Here is a 13942-nt window from a genome sequence, read left to right as displayed (position 1 = left end):
TGTTCCCCCAGACATTATTGCCCTGAAGGCTCCACACTTCATTTCTCAATGTTCTTACCACTTTTAGTTCATCATTTGAATAACAAGCCCACAGACTTTTTTCTTTAAAAACTCTATATATATATATTATATGCGTCACTAACAATCATTAGTCAATCAATACTTCATAATTAATGCTCTGGGACGGTATTGGCTACATTTCAACATCAATGACCCCTACGCACACCGTCCCATGCTTCCTAAAATTTCACCACAGCTAAAGTTGTCTCTGCAAAAGACAGAACCTTGAACACTACAACTTAGCCTTGGGCATGTAGTGTGTGGTGCTTATTTTTTTATTTTATTTATTTTTGAGAAAATCCCAATAAGCTCGCATAGCATTAAAGTCTAGGCCAAGTTTGGATATACTTCGTTTTGCCCTTTATAAAATTTAAACTTCTTATACATTACAAATGTCAAGTTTTAACTTCTATAACATCCTACATAATGGACAATCATTTTGTTATTTTTTGGCCTCAATTTTTTCATTATATTAAAAATTCCCTTAAATCTTATGCATGATACTCTATTATTCTTGCAAGGATATTGTATTTTTTTTTAAAAAATTTACAAATATTGCAATAAAAAGAATTTGTGTATTCCGGTAGTTGTTTCTTATATTTTTAAGAGAAAACAATTTATGACACAAAATTTTTATTGTTAGTCTTATGTATGGCTTAATTTTTTATGTTGTAAGTTTGTTAAATTTCTTCAATTTTGTAGTATTTTTCACATTAGTTTTTACTTAATTAGTCAATGTTCTTTGCTCATTAAAAACAACAAGTATTGTTTATGACACTAATCCCTGTACCTATTTGTTAGGAGAGCTGAAAGAAAATAAAAATAAAAAATTGTTGTGGTTTCAAGACTGAGGCCTTTAAAATAAATATATATATATATATATATATATATATATATATATATATATCACTTTTATCTTGTTTGATCTACTCTCTTGAGCTTACAAACTAGCTCAAGAATTATATTCTTTGTCTTTATCTACCTTACGACATGATTTTAATTTCTTTTTTATTCCTATTTATCTTTCATATACCTCTATAAAATTTATTATCTTTTGATGATTTAGTCAAGTAGGTCTAGTTAGGTAAGAGTAGACACATGAGTTAGGGAAGGGACCTTTAAGCATATACAATCACCCCTCGAGCGCATCAAGGAGTTATTATTTTAGGTTTTTTCGTCAGATGGCTTGGTAAATTCGACCTTGGATGTGTGCGGCAATGGATACAACCGATAGCACTCGCCTTTGTTCTACAATTTCAAAATTTTTACAAACTTTCCACAAGATCTACTAAAAAGATACTAAATTCTCCTTATATATATATTAGACAAAAAGATAAGCTTTTTGAGAGGTAAGAGTATTCCAAAAAATAAATGTGAGGGAAGGTCTATGGAATTTTTAAAAAGGATATCTACGAAAATGTTTTTAAGTTTTAGAAAATATTTATGCATTTTGTCCTTATTTTTATAAAAAATTATTGGAAATATACACGTTCAAAATAATAATAATAATAATAATAAGAGCTAAGGTTAGTTGAGGCCTTCCATGTGATTGAAGTACAGCATCAGCATGGGCGACTTCTAGTTGGGAACAGTGTCGGTGGACTCTATTGGCGCTGCAAACAATTATTCTTCACATTTAACCACGAAATTAGATATGCTATTTTGTGGGGAAAACATCTTTTGTCAACCAAACGTTTTTGCGCTCATTAATTATAGCATAATTAAATTAAACAGTATCTTTCAAAACGCTGACCCGTGGGGTTTTATATTATTTGTAACTGTGTGAGAAGCACGTAACAGTCACGTGATGCCAACACCCAACAATATCATATGTGAATTGTCCATATCTAAGAGATCCATGTTGAAATCTGAATTTGGATTAGTTAGACACAGTTTGCTTAAGTGATTTTTTATTATGCACAACTTGGTGATACAAATATTATTGAAATATGCACTAGGACTCTCTTGTTTTCTATGTGAAACCTCTCTCTTATTTACAACCTAGAGTAGATAATCTTTCCATGTATGAGCCCCAAAATTTTCAATTAATCCGTAGTACTAAACTTATCCTTCGGGTAAGACCACATTACACATCCACTTCTTTAATCTTTACTAGCTACGACCACTCTTACCCCAAGTAGATATATTGAAAGTTGATTTTCCCTTCAAAACTTCTTTAATATTTACTAGGACTAGTCTTATCCTAAGTACATGAATTGAAAGTTGATTTTCCCCACAAATCAGATTAGTGTGAGTGTTCATAACAACGGAGAAGAATCCATCGCAGGAAGAGGGGGGGGGGGGGGGGTGTTGGTTTGATGCAGCTGACATGTTCATGAAAGCATACTTAGAGCTTTCCATTCACCCATCAGTTCCTTTCCGTACATAGCATTTGCCAACTTGCATTGCACAATGCTCCAAGTGTGATTGTGACTGGGAAAAGGACTTCACCTGAGGGGGCCTATACCACAAGGATTAAGCTTGTACCATTCATGGAGAGAGCACCAAAAGTTAATTCTGTCTCTCTTCCTGCATCTGCACAAGCCAAGAATTCAATCTCTTCGAAGGAATATCTGCTGCTCTTTCTCAATCAATCGCCTTTATTTTTTCCAGAAAAGAAGGAAAAACATATAGAGACACAAACTCATTTCAAATCATGTACATATAATATGGGGAAATGTACTAGAAATGTTATCATTTTATTTATTTTTTTAAGGAAAGAAATATCATATATATATATATTTATGTAAAATTTCTATCATGAACAGAGCTTGGGTAGAGATCTAGCAGAACTGTGGGGGGTTGATCTTGATTTCATGATCTTTTTCATTTGGGTTTGCATTTGCCTGCAAACTTTCTCCAATTCCATCACCCTCCACTGCATCCCCTGCAAATGGGTTCTAAGCCTCTCATGATCAGAAGAATGATCAAGTTTCCCCGAGTAGAGCACAATTTGTTCCATGGCTTCATCTTTCTTCCCCTTGCTTCCAGTTTCAGTGAAATTACAGTAAGAATCTGCATAGGGTTTTGGACAGTTGGTATCCAGAAGTAATCTTTTAAGCTTGCACTGCTGAGTTATAAGAGCTCGAACCGCACTTTTTGATGGAAATTTTGTATTCTGAGCAAGGTGTGTGCAAGCTTCTGATGAGAGCTTCTCGTAGTTCAGTGCACAACAGATTTTTATCACTTCTTCTTTAGATAATCCTGCATGCACCTTTAACCAACCAGGTTCAATCCAAATATATCCGGCAAAACTAAAGCAAGATCCAAAAATGGGTTTAAATCCTTTGCTAACGGTCCGATCAACTTAACTTTACATTTTTCTAAAGAGGAGTTTTCAATTGAGATAAGACTGGTATTTAAGTGGAGAAGGCTAGAGCAAGAGCATCAGCCCAAAGGTGCCCAAGGGCCTAAAAGACCATCACATTTATTTATTTATTTTAAAAAAGAAAAAGTATAAACCGGTAAGATGAATTTCTCCTAACAATCAAGACCATATATACCAACAAAAAGGAAGGAACAGCCGTGTAATTAAACAAATTTTGTGGGAACAGTCTGCTACCTCCAGGTACATGTCAATGGCATGGTAGATTCCATTGTAAGAGTCTCTGGCGGAATCTGGCAGGGCCATGGCCAGTGCCAAGAACTTTGAAGGTTTCAAATTAGGATCCGGTGCAACTTCAGCTATGTACAGATCAATCAGGCTAGCAACTTTCTTCAATCGAACTGGAGATGCTTGGCGGATATCTTTGGACAGAAATGCTCTCAAAAACCTTAGAACAAGATTTACATCATACAGGTAGGCCATGCCATTGGAAGATGGAAGAAGCAGATTATCTAGTGTTGCTTGATCCATCTGCATACCGATCATAGTCTCCAACCTGTGTCTACAGCGTTTGTCTATTTTCGAGCCCAAAGCAACTCGAAGAATCTCAAATAAATTCTTGCAAGAAACAGAGCTCCTATCGAGAGAATAGAGCATATCTATGACCTTTTCGATGATCCTGCGCTTCTCACACAATGAGGCAGTTATGAATTTGGACTTCTGGTAATAAAACAGGAATCTACTTATCGTGGCATGATCTAATTTTCGGAAGATCATTGCTTTTACTAACATTTCAACTGTACTAGGATTTAGAGCTAGCAAGTCTTCAAACCACCATGATGGCCGCGTGGAGCTGGTTTTCAAGCTCTCTGTGCTTTTAGAGTCGCAGGAAAACCGAAACAGAGGGCTATCAGGGGAAGAAGTAGATGGACACGGACTTGCTTCGCTGGTTACTGCCAGCCTTCCAACTAGGGAAGCCAGCATTTTCTGAAGTATAAGCGAAGAATTCGCAACTGAAACTAAACCTTGGCATTGCTTCAAAGCTACCAAGAGCTCAGACCACGTCCAGTAGCCAATGTCTTCCAGTGATTTCTCAGTTTGTTCAAGCAAGTTACGAGCTCCAGAGACAGAATCGTTCATTTCCATGTATTTTGCCACACAATAAAGTAACGCAGTGTTAGAGGGAGCTATCACAGTTCTGCCATTGTTGTAGCAGAATCTTGTCATTCGCTCAAATCCCTCCGGCCCTCCCGGGAAGTCATGGAATATCACTTTGAAATTTCTAGTACAGGTCGATTTACTGAATAAGCGGCTCAATCTGCCTGAAAATGATGAAACAATTGTCTGCAAATACCACAGAAGAAAGAGTCAAGTGACAAACAAAAGCCCACAGGAGAAAATTTTCTAGAGAAATAACACCCAAATCTAAAATCTACAAAACTTAAACTTGAAGAAACTAAAAAGAGAAGGAATAAAAATTTATCATCACAAAGATAACTGGATAACAAAGTAATTCGGGATGCATTAACAGAGAAGTAAATCAAATACGGACAGAACTCAATCAGAAAAAGCACAGAGGCGCATTTAATTCACTAAATTTTGCAGAGCAAAAGAATGTGACTTCAAGGTGGAACACACACCAGTTTCTGTAGAAGAATGGTGAGAAGTCGTTAAAGAAAATAAATTCGGTGAGAAAAGTCTGGAAATCATGCCTTCTGGCAACCCAATCAAAGATGGAGAGAGAAACAGTAATAAATACTCAGTAGTAGCCCTCTAGCCCCTCCAAAAGGACTGAAAGAAACAAATAAAGGTGCAAGCATTTAGGGCCCTATATCAACAGCAATAAATGAGAAGCAACAATAAATGAGAAGCAGCAGCAAATGAGAGAGAGATGGCAACACCCATTAGTCATCAGTCTGTGGAAGTGGTGAAAACAAGTGGCCAAGGCGCAAGTAGTAATAAAGGCAACGGAATTTAGACACCGGTACACTGGAACAAGATAAGCTAGAAGATGATTAGAAAAAGATTCAAGAGAATGTACAGAACTATGACGCTGCCATCATATAAATTCCATAGAAAGATTCCAAGTAGGAATACTTGAGAGCAGAATTTAGAGTCCATATTAACCCGTTTGTTTGCTGAGAAAAGAGGGGAAAAGGTGGAAACGTTGGAGGTTGCGTTTTTCTGCTTTCAGAAAAGAAGCCTTACTGACTGAAATATAGTTGTATTAGGACTAGTGTGGATGAAATTTAAGAGCTTACAGTGTTTCTCTGCAGCCAAACAGAGAGTAATGGGTTATTGGATAACAGATTGCATTAACCAAAGCATTTGAAGAAGAAACGAAACCAAACCAAAAAAAGTTGTGAAAAGGTAACATTTTGTCTAGAAATTATAAGGGAAAATAACTTTCTTAGCGGAAGTGGGATGTTAGAGAGCAGAGGAAGAGGATTACCTTGTCCACAACGAAAGTCTCTTCCCCATTGACATCTACTTCAAGATCACAGCATGCTTCCATCGCCAAAAACAGAAAAAACTCAGAAGCCCACCTCAAAAATTGAGATTCCTTTTTGGAACTTGTGAACTAGAAAAAGATTCAACGACGCGACAGAGTTGGAGAGGTGAGAAAGACAAATGGGATGCCCAGAGAGCATAAGAAGGCCATATTCTGAGATGGGCAAGAGGACATGCACAAAGAGGCGTCTTTGGTGGTTCTGCAAGTTTAAAGTCAATTAGTGCAGAGGCAGAATGGTTCTCAATTGGGATCAAGAGACAATGCGGTGGCTTACAAGCAACAAGGAGCAAGAGGACAATCCTGAGAAATTTAATATGGGGAGAATGCTTTATCTGTGATGCAAAAGGAACCCGGGGGGGGAGGACAGTGCCTAATGTGTGCCCACTGAATTCTTAACTGACATCTCGGCAGAAGTAAATCCTGTGAGAGTAATTAATGTATGGAATTCTATTTTAATTTGTAAGACTCAAAACTTGCAAATCAAGCTTATTTGCTGGCTTTGCTTTGTCTCACAGCCTCTCTTATTCCATTTTCGCGTCTGCAAGCCTCTATTCCTGTGCAGTTTGGCATCTATCCCCACCCCTTTGAGTTTTTTAAGGAAATATTAAAGAAAAAGAAAAAACACAATTATATAGGAGAGATGAGAGCAAAGTGTTCCATATGGGTTAGTTCTTTAGCTTAGAGTTTTAATTTTTTTCAAAAATTGAAGATATAAGACATTACGATTTTGAAAAAGTTTCAAATTCAACATTAGAGAGTTTGCGTTAGGTCTAAAAAAATTATCTCGTAGGTTAAACCCCTAATAAGATGGATAAAACTTAATTGTGATAGAAGTTGTAAGGGTAATTCAAGTTCATCAGGAGGTGGAAGAATTATTCGAGACTGTCATAACATGGTGAAAGCGACTTTTTCAAACTATTTTGACAATGGCATGAACAATAGTGCGGAATTAAAAGCAATTTTATAAAGAATTCGTTTATGCAAACGACTTCGTTATTTTTAATGTGATTACTGAAAGTGACTCATGAATTGTTGTTGATTGGTTTCGGAAAGGTAGATGTACCTTATGGTATCTTTGAGATCTTTGGGAGGACCTCGTGACGAAACTAGAGGGAGTGAACTTCATGATGATCCATCAATATAGGGAAGACAATAGTACGACTGATTTTCTCACTAAAGAATGAGAAATGGGAAATAATGTCATTTACAAAAAACAACATTTTTTACCATGTTCTCTGAAAAGTATGTTTTGTATGGATAGGTTAGGTCTCACTTCCTTGCATCATTAGTTCATCCTTTTGATTTTTGTTTCGTTAGTTTAGATTTTTTTATTTTCTTTTTTAGATGAGAGCATAATTACAGAATTGAACTTGACTTTCTAGAAGTGATTTTGATATGGGAAAAGGAAAAAAAATGAAATGTGGCCCTACCTTGCTCCCCCACACTCCCTTCTCGAGGTGAAAAAAAAAAACCAACGTCAGAATTGACTTTTGGAAAGTCAGTTCTAACATGCACATTTACGTGTTTCTTAACCCCCGCGCACTCCCTTCCCTAGCCCCTCTCCCCCAACATGCCCTGCCCCCCTACACCCCACTGCCTCCCTATGTGCCCCCTATACGTCCACCATGGTATTCTATTTATTTTCCTTCCCTCTCCTTCTCCCTCCCACTTGTTATTCGTCCCTTCTCCTTTCTTCTTCATTTTCCTTCTTCTTCCTTTCTCCTCCCTTACCACGTTCAAATTTGAGTGAATGTTTTTAGTAATTTACTCTTCTAACTGTTCTCTTTCAAGGGTCAGTGAGCACACTGTAAATGAACGTCTTCACTTTATAGTTCTTGCTTTTATTTTGTACATTCATTTCATTTGATATGGAGGTATGTTTATAATTATGATATATTTATATTAATATATTTTTTTGAGATAATAGTTTATATATGAAATAAGATTTGTTTGATATTATTGTGATTTAATCATAATATTTATTATTGTGCTGAAATTTTTTCATCTTACAGTTAAAATCTATTTTTTTTAGAAAAGATATTATTTTAGTTGAAAATTTAAATATCTTAATTTATGTTGAAAATTCATAATGGCGTCAAGTTCATCAGCTAAAAAAATTACTATTTTGTTATACGTTGATGGTGAGATTGTACATGGATCGACTAGTATTGAGTACAAGACAGGTCCAACAAAGGCGATTCAACATAGAAGGATGATGAAGTTAAAATTTTTCAAATGGGAAATATATGAAGGATTAGACATTGATCTCAATGATTACATATTATAATTGATTTCAAGATATCTGCAACGAGGGGGGTGGTGGAAATGTAGCATATGTCGAAGTCCCAATAAATGATGATGCAAATGTGCGAATCGCATGGACACACAGAGTTCTTCTCTTGATGTGTATATAGTGGAAATTTTTGTTAAACGCATCCCTCGAAGTAAGAGTATGGGTGAAGCTTCAACTGTGCAGAGGGAAACATTTTTTTAATCACATAATGAATACAATACTACTAAGGCGAATAGGTTGTTCGATCACCTCTCACAGGTGACAACTGCTGACTCTATGAGTCCAATCCTATTTTGATAATGACAAATCACTTGATATTTGACCTGTGCAATTGAGTTTGTGAACAGGATCATGATTTAGAATGCATGGACAGTAAGCTTTATATGGAAGCCACGAGAAACCTAAAGTATATATCACTTGACTCAATCCATGGAACTAGAAAAATAAAAGAATGAAGAAACAAGGTTCAAGTTCAAGATCTTCAATGGGAATGAGTATTTAGAATTGAATGTATTTACATATGTCATATGATATAATTCAAAGCCCAAACATTCACTAGACTGACCCTAGGACTCATGCATTTCAAGAAAGATTCATTTACCTTAGTTCTAGATTGAAAGAATTTTTAGAGGAAAATTTTAGAGGCCTCATCAACGAACTTATGAAGGCCACTCGGATATGAACAGTGTTGTCTTGTCGATGAAAAAATAACGAGAGCCCAAAAAGTTCAGACAGTGCTCTTGTTAACGAATTCATGGCCTCGTCGACGAACGAGTATTGTACACTCGTCAACGAATGTACCCATTCGTCGATGAAGGTCACGGCGCAGAATGACATTTCAGCGCGGACACGGACGTAAATAAAATATTTTAAATGATCCAACAGCCAGAAATTGATTAGATGGCGAGATTGCTTATATACACTAACCCTAAACCCTAGAAGAACACTTTTTGCCTATCTCTTGAGAGCCTTGAACATATTGCATCAATCTTTGATCCTTGGCTAAGAACTTTTGCTTCCACTCCAAAGATTTCATATTTATCTAGGCATTCACATCTTCAAGATCCAAAGGAATACACACACAACTTCTGCTCATCTAGGTTTGATCTTGAGGTTTGGAAAAATATTTTATTGAGTATTCAATCTTTTATTAAACGGTCGTCTTCTCCATTAATTGTTTATCTAAAAATCTTATTGGGAGCAAGAAACCTATTTTCCTATAGTTATTTATTTGAAAAATCTTTTGGGAATAGTATCCTAAAGCTTGAATCCTTGTGACACTTAAAGGTATATTTTTTATTCAAAAAGATTTACATTATTGGTGCAAAAGGTACTTGAAAAATAGTGTTTAAATCTTTGTAATATTCAAAGACACATTCTTTTTTAAAAGATTTAAATTTTATAAATTACTTGATAGTAAGAACTTAGATCTACTTGTTATTCAAAACCATTTTTACAAGGGATCTTATTTTATATTCTTGCATAAAGTACTCTAAAATCAAACTCTAAGTCTCCAAAGTATTTATGTATAAAAATTAAATTTTGGGAGATATTGATTAGAGGGTAGATTTGTGAAGCATCTTATTCTTCATATAAAAATCATATTGTTACATAGATATTGAGTTTCATGTTTTATCATATGATTATGTGCTAGGATTTATCTTGTACTCACTAGCTTGGTTAGAAGCATTTTGAGTTATTGTAGAAATTGCATTTATTATTTTGTATTCACGGTTCGGACTGTGAACCAAGGTTGAGGAGGAAGTTATGCCTCTTGTAAGCAGCAGATTGTAAGGGAAGTTCCGTCCTAGTTAAAGGAGCGGTTTTTTAGTGGAATCCTTGAGTGAGTTGCTTAAGGCAAGGACATAGACTGGGATAGGCCGAACCTCGTAAAAATCGAGTTTGCATCTCTCTTACTCTTACCTCTATTTAATTTCCATGTAATCTTAATTGTGTGAATATTGTTAATAGTTTAAATATATAGTAGGTCATCAAAGTAATTGGGTAAATTAGGTTGATTAAAAAAATTACTCATTAGGTTGATTAATTGAAAAACATTGAGGTAGTAGTAAATAGCTTGCAAGTTTCTAATTGATTGTTTTTAAAAATTAGAACTTGAAAGACTCAATTTTTAAAATACCCAATTCATCCCCCCCCCCCCCCTTCTCTTGGGATAACACCATAATTCACATTTGGTATCAGAGCCAAGTTTACATAGACTTAACCATTATTTTTGTAAAAGATCACAACGACATACATCGGTGTAACCCCATTCGGTGAGGGACACTCGTCCACTAGACCACCAATTTTTTTGTGGTGTAAATTACACTTACTGGAAACGAATGATGAGTATATGTTGACCTTATAGGTCACACCCGGTTTTGATAATGAAAAATACTTAGGTATTTGATGGTTTTCAAGTGTACGTGCAGGCTTAGATGAGCATCTCAAAGAATGACACTTAAAGCAAGACATGAAGACCCTGAAGATTTTAATTCATATTGTTCTAAACAATTTTGACCAATTTTCACTTTTTTTTTTTCAAATCATCATTTTGTTTGGTCATTTTATTCAACAGTTTAGATATACAAATATATTCAAATTGTAACTCTCTAAACGTAGGCATGCAATCAGAATCACAATCATCAGACGAATAATATGAGGATAAAAAGGAAGAGGACAATACCTCATCATCATGTGCCATCAAGCGCAGATTAGCAACCTTTGAGTCCCTGTGGTCTGAATCCGAGTCACTGCTACTTAATTTATCCCATGAGGTGCCAGCTTTCAGGGATTTCTTCTTTTTCTTAGCCTCCTTTTTCAGTAGTGGGCAGTCCAGCTTGATGTGCCCAACTTTATTACAATTGTAACATGTGGGAGCATTTGATTTTTCTTTTCTTTTACTAGACTCTCCCTTCTCAGATGCAGACTCCCTATATTTTTTGTATGGCTTTCTATTCTTCTTGAAGAATCTGCTGAATTTTCTAGTTAGCATGGCCATATCATCCTTAGAGTTAGGTTCGCTGCATTCACTAGATATATTAGTAGAGGTTTTCAATGCAGTCACCTTTTTCGCCCTATTATGTTAATTGAGTCTCTCATTTATGGTTGATTCATAGGTAATTAGGGAACCTATCAATTCATCTAGAGTCATGGCCTTAAGGTATCTACCCTTAGAAATGGTCGTAGCCTTAGCTTCTCAAATAGGAGGCAAGCCTCTAAGGATCTTCCTAATGATCTCATATGTAAGATAGGTCTTACCTAATGCATGCAGTGAGTTTATAATGTGTGTGAATCTAGTGTACATGCTCTGAATGGACTCACCTACATTTATCCTAATGGCCTCATATTCACTAGTCAGCATATCTATCCTAATATCTTTCACATCCCTAATACCTTCATATGTGACTTCTAACTTATCCCAGATTTCTTTTGCAGTAGAACATGTCATCACTCTATTAAATTCATTCACATCAAGACCACAATACAAAATATTCATAGCAGTAGCATTTAAACTAACAGCTTTCATATCATCATCATTATATTCTTCCTCAGTTTTAGGAACTCTAGTTGTACCCTCTGTTTTCATGGGAACATAATTTCCCTTAGAGACGATCCTCCACACCTTCCAATCTGTATTTTGAAGGTAGATGTGCATCCTCTGTTTCCAAAAGGTGTAATTAACACCACTGAAAATCGTAGGTCGTGTGGAAGATGGTCCCTCAGGGAAGGGAAAGGAGTCACGGAGTTATGAGTCATCTAAGATCTTTTGCAAAATAACTATTAGTCTATGCTACGTGACTCTGATACCAATTGTTAGCTTTACCGTGATCTCGAGAGGGGGGTGAATTAGTATTTTCAAATTGATGCCCTAGGCCAATATCCTAACAGCAGTATTTTCACAACCTTAAAGTCAATCTAATGCAAGTAAAATAAATCAAGTGTAGTATGTAGCAGTAATTAAATAGTACAATCTAATTAACTAAGCATGTACCAGAAAGTAGTAAAAAATAAGTGACACCAAGAAGTGTTATCGAGGTTCGGAAAATTGCCTACATCCCCGCCTTGGGTAACAAGCATAAGGATTACCACTATAATGATCACTTAAGCGGGTGGAGCGGCACTTAAACAACCAAGTTAATTAGCATAGGGCTGACCTCAACCTTTACACACAATCATTACTAGGCTAGATTACCGCTCCCTCAGGCCACACTTGGAATACAACAATATTTTTCTCAATCAAACTGGTATAGTGATTATGCTTTCATGTAAAGCAGATATGTACCCAATACGTGCAATCACATACACATCAACAATATGGATATAGTGTAAGTTCAGTGATGTAAATAGTTGTGCTAACAATACTCAATAGGGTATTATCAATGAAATGCTCAAGAGTGTTCAATACAAGCAATATCTTGGAATTTAAGCAAAGCACATTTCAATAGCAAATCAAGATTCCAAAGATATCAATAAGATATTCAAACTAGTTCAAGAAGATTTTCTTCAATGAAATAAGCACACTACTAGTTTGAAAAATATTTTTGCTTGTTGAAAATATTTTTTGCACAACAAAAATCAAAGTTATGGAAGTTTTGCAACAACTACGCAATGACTCCTAAGCTTACTAGTCTATCCCAACAAAGATTTATAATATGAAATCAGTGGGATAAAACTAAGCCAAACTCCCCAAAAATAATATCACAATCAAACAAGCAAATGAGAGTTTTTAGCACAATCTAGCACTCACAAGCACACTATATACGCTCTCACAATCTTAGAATGTATCAAAGGAATTTAATTTTGAGAGTATTTGGACAAAAAGAATATTTGCAAAAGAGAGGATTCTTGACTAATGAATTTGCTAATTAATTACTAATCCTCACAAATGAGCCTATATTTATAGGCAGGGTAAAAATTATAATTGTTTGGGACTTGTTGGGAATTCTTACAAAAGTTCCAAAATGTTTAAACACAATTACCCCATATTATCCCCTATTTATGTCGATTAAAATATTTTTAACCCAGCAGGATTCGGGTGGCTGAACCGTGGTTCAGTCACTCGAACAAACACAATTATAAAAGCCCTTTAAATCAGTTCGGCAGCCTGAGTTCCAGTGCGGTGGCCCGAACCAAATTCAGAAACATATCTTTAGATTTTCGGGTGCTCGGTCCTCGGTTCAGTAGCCTAAACACATATATTCGGTTGCCTGAGTCTTAATTTCAACTAAATCTCTCGGTAGCCCGAGTTAGTGAGGAGTCCCTTTCAAAGGGTTCGGGCACCCGTGGAAGGCATGCACAAAATGGTTCATCGCCCAAGAGATTGGGTCAACTGTTGACTTCTCAACAATTCGGGTGCCCGAGGAGTTTTGAACTCCTGGGGTTTGGTCGCCCAAGCTCTCTCAAACTTCCTAATATTATTCAATCAAATGCATTTTTAAACACTCCTTAAGTTTGTATGATATATGTGCATGAGTGTTGAGACCTAGAGTCATACTATGGTCTTACTGAGCTTACCATATATCATATATGCATGATATGCAGGTAATTATTACAGACCATATCCCTAGTTACTATTACAGACCCATATTACAAGTGACTATTGCTGAGCTTGAGAGGAAATTGGAGGATAGCTCCAAAATTATTTTTAAATTCACTGAGGGCAAACACAATTTTGAAAAACTACTTAGTGCTCAAAGAAATTCTCTAAGTAAAAAGGGTCTAGATCTTAATGGCGTTGAAAATGTTAGAC

The 13942-nt window shown here is 35.8% G+C and overlaps 1 protein-coding gene across 2 annotated transcripts; it reads right to left on the bottom strand.

The window, feature by feature from the left end:
• Positions 1–2640: 2640 nt before the first annotated feature.
• Positions 2641–6325, bottom strand: LOC131148756 (BTB/POZ domain-containing protein At3g22104). Of its 2 annotated transcripts, none has more exons than XM_058098667.1 (3): positions 5838–6325; positions 3623–4729; positions 2641–3274 (listed from the first exon to the last, which is right to left on the bottom strand). In XM_058098667.1, exons 1-3 carry the CDS (start codon positions 5898–5900, stop codon positions 2819–2821), a joined length of 1626 nt encoding a protein of 541 aa, XP_057954650.1. In that variant the 5' UTR covers positions 5901–6325; the 3' UTR covers positions 2641–2818. The 2 variants fall into 2 exon arrangements, with proteins under 2 accessions (XP_057954650.1, XP_057954651.1); XM_058098668.1 differs by having other exon boundaries at positions 2641–3264.
• Positions 6326–13942: the final 7617 nt, after the last annotated feature.

This window comes from Malania oleifera, chromosome 2 (assembly GCF_029873635.1).
Source record: "Malania oleifera isolate guangnan ecotype guangnan chromosome 2, ASM2987363v1, whole genome shotgun sequence".
Classification (NCBI taxonomy): domain Eukaryota; kingdom Viridiplantae; phylum Streptophyta; class Magnoliopsida; order Santalales; family Ximeniaceae; genus Malania; species Malania oleifera.
Note: the sequence above shows the minus strand (reverse complement) of the source record. Positions and strands in the feature narration are given on the sequence as shown.

Coding starts and splice junctions, on each gene's coding strand:
- LOC131148756 (XM_058098667.1), bottom strand. CDS start 5,900: ATGGAAGCATGCTGTGATCTTGAAGTAGATGTCAATGGGGAAGAGACT. Junction 4,730..5,837: donor AGACTTTCGTTGTGGACAAG/GTAATCCTCTTC, acceptor TGGTATTTGCAG/ACAATTGTTTCATCATTTTC. Junction 3,275..3,622: donor CCATTGACATGTACCTGGAG/GTAGCAGACTGT, acceptor GGTTGGTTAAAG/GTGCATGCAGGATTATCTAA.